Raw genomic sequence first — 4,907 nt, forward strand, 5'->3', positions numbered from 1 at the left:
TTTGTAGACCAGGCTGGCCTCGAACTCAGAAATCCGCCTGCCTCTGCCTCCCGAGTGCTGGGATTAAAGGCGTGCGCCACCACGCCCGGCTGCTAAACCTTGTCTTAAGCAAAACAAAACATATGTACATATATATATATGGTGCACAACATGGAATCCCTGATCCCCTAGACCTCCATGAGTTTCTTTCTCTGCCATGGTGATGTTTTGTTTGGACCCACAGCTCCTGGGTTCTGAGCTCTGACTGGGTTAGTGAGTGACCCTGAATGCTACATAACCTCTCATCTCCTTCTCAACCAGGTATTGACCTCATGGACTTGGCCTCCGAATTCATGCAGCCCTCAGGAGATGATGCAGCCCGCATAGCCTGGTACCTCCGTGACCTCATCGGCAAGTACCAGAAGACCTTCACTGTCATTGAGAAGGTGACTCAGAGCTGGCCGGCATCCTCTCTGCCTACCCCTCCTCTGCTAGCTTTGACAACTCTCCTTTTCCATTCTAGTGCCCCAAGCCAGTGATTGCTGCCATTCACGGAGGCTGCATTGGCGGAGGTTAGTCTGTAGCCAGTGGCCACCTCTTGGGCGCCAACTAGTCGTGAGGCTGCTACCCCCTCCACTTGTGCCAGTGGCCTCAGCTCAGCTGTGGCTAGTTAGACTCTGTCCTGTGTTTTGGGAGGACAAATTGGTTCCTGTCCTTATCTGTTGTCCCTGGCCTTTCCTCCCAGGTGTGGACCTCATTTCTGCCTGTGACATTCGCTACTGCACTCAGGATGCTTTTTTCCAGGTCAAGGTGAGACACTTCCTGAGCCTTCTGGAACCCCTGTAGTGATAGGCAACCTCAGGCGAGGGCTGGATGGGGTAGAGCCAGTGCAGGCCAAGGCAGAGGGTTCTGAGGGCTTCCTAGAAGGAGGTCCGTCAGAACCAAATACCTCCAGACCAAGGCCGACATGGAGAGGCACAGCTTGTAGTCTCCGCACCCAAGAGCCTAAGACAGCTGGGGCTATTGTGTGAGTGGTGAGCATTTTTTTTTCCTGTCACTGTGATAAAGTACTTGGAAAAGCAACTTATCAGAGAAGGGGTTTACTGTAGGTAGCCCACCATTCAAGGTATAGTCCATCCTGAGGAGGATGTGTGGAGTCAGGGCAGCAGGACCTTGAAGCATCTGGTCACATCACTCTGCGAGTCAGAAGAGATCAGTAAGAGCTGGTACTCCACCTTCTCTGCCTCCAGGATCCCACCCGTGTTAGAAAGGTGGGCATGAGGGAAAAAAAGCTCTGAGCTGCCTCTGCCCAGCAACATAATGGGGATGTAAGCTCATTTGTACAGGATGCCATCATGGGCACACTCATGAATGAGCTAGTGTTCTGTACATAGAAAGACAGAGCTGGGACTGCCAGCTATGCTGGAGACAGTAGGGGGTAGAGTGGCGCCCAGGGTTCTGGAAAGGGCCTCTTGAGCAAGCTGGAGGGCCAGATGGTCAGCGCATTTTGAGGTTGTCAGAACTGGAGGGTGGCGGAGCCTCTGCGAGCAATGCGTGATGCCCTGAACTCGAGTTGGAACCAACAAGCAAACACTGATAAGTGTTTCTCTCTAGGAGGTAGATATGGGCTTGGCTGCTGATGTAGGAACACTGCAGAGACTGCCCAAGGTCATCGGGAACCAGAGGTGAGGCAGCTGACCATGGAGGAGGGGCCAGCCCAGCCCCCACCCCCCAGACTCAGGCTGACAGGGTCTTCTGATCTGCTCTCCCTATTCTGTAGCCTGGTCAACGAGCTGACCTTCTCNGCCCGCAAGATGATGGCTGACGAGGCCCTGGACAGTGGGCTGGTCAGGTAGGGCCCTGATTGGCTAGCTGATGGCAGGGAAGTGCCATTGAGACAGGGCCATCTAAGCAGATTGGGGCTCTATGGTCTCCTGTATCCTCACTCCAGAGANCAGATGGCCTTTGCCGGAGTGCCTGTCTGCACTTCTGAGCCTGAGGATGTGGTTGAACCCTTTGGTTGGGGCTTCCCATTTTCTCTGGGAGGCCACCTGGTCATCCACAGGGCAGGGAGAGGATGTCCCCCTCACNTAATCTTTCCCTGGCAGCCGCGTGTTCCAAGATAAGGANGNCATGCTGAATGCAGCCTTTGCCCTGGCAGCCGATANTTCCAGCAAGAGCCCTGTGGCTGTGCAGGGGTCAAAAATCAATCTAATCTACTCCCGAGACCATTCTGTGGACGAGAGCCTTGACTACATGGTAAGGCTCTGCCTACACCATTTATTGTGCGCCCTGGTCCAGGGTGAACAACTGCGGGCTTGGCGAGTGGGGAGAATCTGCACATGCGCACTGCTCTGATTGGCGCCTTCCCGTCTTTCCCACATCCTTGATCCAGGCCACCTGGAACATGAGCATGCTGCAGACCCAAGACATCATCAAGTCAGTCCAGGCAGCCATGGAGAAGANGGACACAAAAAACATCACCTTCTCCAAGCTCTGAATGTCTTCCTGACCCTGAGAGAGGAGGTCTCCACGGAGCCAGGCCTCCTCCCATGGGGTGTCCCGGTGTATAACTTTATGACTNAGTTCTTCATTTCCTGGGACCTTATCTTCACTGTGAACAATAAAGTTTCAACACAGCGGGGTGTCTTTACTGCAGTGGGTGGGGGCTCAGAGGCACTGGCTCCAGGGAGGGTAGCTGGGCCTGCAGGGAGGAGGGCAAATCTGACCCGGCTAAGAGGAAGTGTTTAAAGAACAGAAACAGAGAAAGGCTGAAAGGGACACCTGTTCCCTGTGCCCGCCCTTGTGTGAGCTGTGTCACTCCCCAGGACGCACAGTAGGGCCATGGAGTTGAGCTGACTTCATTGCTACCAATCTTGAGCCAATCAGTTCATTTCTTCCTTCTTTCTTTTTCTTTCCTTGCAAGAGCAGCGAGTGCTCTTCTCTTACCCCTCTGCCGTCTCCGCAGCCCTTTACAGACATGCTGGCTTTTGTTGCTCATTAGTGAGTGTGAATTTGGGAGGAAGNTCATTCTCTTCCCATCACAGATACAGTTTCATGTAGACAAGTATGGCCTGGAACTCACTGTGTAGCTGAGAATGACCCCAGACTGTGCATCACCACATCTGGCCAGTTGCTTTCCCCCCCCCCCCCCCCCCCCCCCCGTCTGTTTGTTTTCTTATCCATGAGTGATCTGGATTTATGTTTGGAATGAGTCTAAGAGGTCAAACATTTACTTAGTGTTTTCTGTGTGCTGAGTACCAAGTCCCGAGTTGGGCACTTACTACCTTGGTGAGCTTTGCTCTCTTCTTCCCTGCGTTGGTGGGGCTGGATCCCAGGACCCCACATAAGCCAGACCAGGTCTCCACCTCTGAGCTCTGGCCCAGCCCACTCTCTTCTTTTTTTTTTTTTTTTCTGGTTTTCCAAGACAGGGTTTTTCTGTGTAGCCCTGGCTGTCCTGGAACTCACTTTGTAGACCAGGCTGGCCTCAAACTCAGAAATCCACCTGCCTCTGCCTCCCAAGTGCTGGGATTAAAGGCGTGNGCCACCACCACACAGCTTCTTTTTCTTTTCTTTTTTCCCTTTTTTTCTCTGTTCCCTCTTCTTCCTTCCTTCCTGCCTGCCTGCTTGCCTTTCTCTCTTTCTTCCTACCTTTTCTCTCTCTCTCTTTCTTTTTTTCTTTCTTTCTTTCTTTCTTTCTTTCTTTCTTTCTTTCTTTCTTTCTTTCTCTGAGACAGGGTCTTTTACATAGCCTTGGCTGTTCCAGAACTGACTATTTAACTGTTAAGCCACTTAGCTGCCCCTCCCCAGTTTGATGCTGCAGGGGAGCCTCAAACTCTGCCTTCCTCCATCTTCTAAATGCTAGGATTTAAACTCATTGCCACGGTGCCCAGCATTTTTTTTTTTTTAAGGCAAGAGTCTTGCTCTGCAGACAAGGCTGCCCCTGAGCATGCAAGTAATTCTGCCTCTGCCTCCAAGTGCTGGAGTCACTCTAGAATAAGGGCCACCTGCAGCCAGCCACCAATGGCAGAACTGGAACCCAGAACCTGTGGCCCCAGCTGCGAGTGCACTGGGCCCCTGTTATATCACATGTGGGGTCAGGAGGTACCCTTCCTTTACTCTGCTTCTATTGCCCACCTGTTCAGACATTCCTGGTGGCCTAGCCCCTGCCCTGCCCACCTGATCCACCCTCTTTCTGCCAACAGTCGTCTGGGCAGGGTTTTATGGTTCTGATAAAGCCTTGCAAGGGCAAAGTTCAGAAATACTTCCTCCCTGTCTGGGCCGTGGGAGGGTCAGCATCCCTGCTAGGATGGGAGACAAGGGTGTGCCCTAGAGGTCTCCACCAGAGAGACCTCATGTACTCTCTTCCCTGCCAGCCACTCCCTCTAGTATAAGGGCCACCTGCAGCCAGCCACCACTTCCCACACATCTCTTCTCTCCAGGCAAGCTATCAGCCCAGACTCTCAAGATGGCCTATGTCCCAGCACCGGGCTACCAGCCCACCTACAATCCGGTGAGATGCCCACTTGAGCCCACACCTCTCTTCCCCAGCCCCATTTTCTCGTTTTATCCCTTTGTTATGCTGGGCAAGTATTCTCCTACTGACCCATATCCTTAGCCACTTACCCTAAGTCTCATCTCCCCCGCTTAAGGGACTGAGGGTCTTTGGGGTGAGAGGAAAGGGTTGTGGCCAGCAGGCAACCTCTGAGGCTCTTCACCTGGTCCCTTCTACAGACTCTGCCCTACAAGAGACCCATCCCAGGTGGCCTCAGTGTCGGGATGTCAGTTTACATCCAAGGAACGGCCAAAGAGGACATGAGACGGTGAGACAGTCCCCAACCCCCTTCCCCGCTCACCCCAGGGAGGGGCCTTCGCCTTCCCTAACTCTGATGCCAGGTGGTTTTTGTTTTTTTTTTTTTGGTTTTTCG

The 4,907-nt window shown here is 52.9% G+C and overlaps 2 protein-coding genes across 2 annotated transcripts in view; both read left to right on the forward strand.

Annotated features, from left to right (window-relative positions):
• Ech1 (enoyl-CoA hydratase 1) overlaps positions 1 to 2,619 on the forward strand; it is a 7,486-nt gene extending 4,867 nt beyond the window's left edge. The window contains exons 5-11 of the mRNA XM_021167024.2: positions 301 to 425; positions 503 to 551; positions 725 to 789; positions 1,594 to 1,664; positions 1,760 to 1,831; positions 2,088 to 2,238; positions 2,375 to 2,619. Coding sequence (XP_021022683.2) covers positions 301 to 425; positions 503 to 551; positions 725 to 789; positions 1,594 to 1,664; positions 1,760 to 1,831; positions 2,088 to 2,238; positions 2,375 to 2,479 — 638 coding nt within the window. The 3' untranslated portion in view covers positions 2,480 to 2,619. The remainder of the gene's footprint in view (positions 1 to 300; positions 426 to 502; positions 552 to 724; positions 790 to 1,593; positions 1,665 to 1,759; positions 1,832 to 2,087; positions 2,239 to 2,374) is intronic.
• A 1,474-nt stretch (positions 2,620 to 4,093) lies between these two features.
• Lgals4 (galectin 4) overlaps positions 4,094 to 4,907 on the forward strand; it is an 8,373-nt gene continuing 7,559 nt past the window's right edge. Inside the window, exons 1-2 of the mRNA XM_021166186.2 lie at positions 4,094 to 4,492; positions 4,714 to 4,802. Coding sequence (XP_021021845.1) covers positions 4,448 to 4,492; positions 4,714 to 4,802 — 134 coding nt within the window. The 5' untranslated portion in view covers positions 4,094 to 4,447. The remainder of the gene's footprint in view (positions 4,493 to 4,713; positions 4,803 to 4,907) is intronic.

Source organism: Mus caroli, chromosome 7, assembly GCF_900094665.2.
Source record: "Mus caroli chromosome 7, CAROLI_EIJ_v1.1, whole genome shotgun sequence".
NCBI lineage: Eukaryota > Metazoa > Chordata > Mammalia > Rodentia > Muridae > Mus > Mus caroli.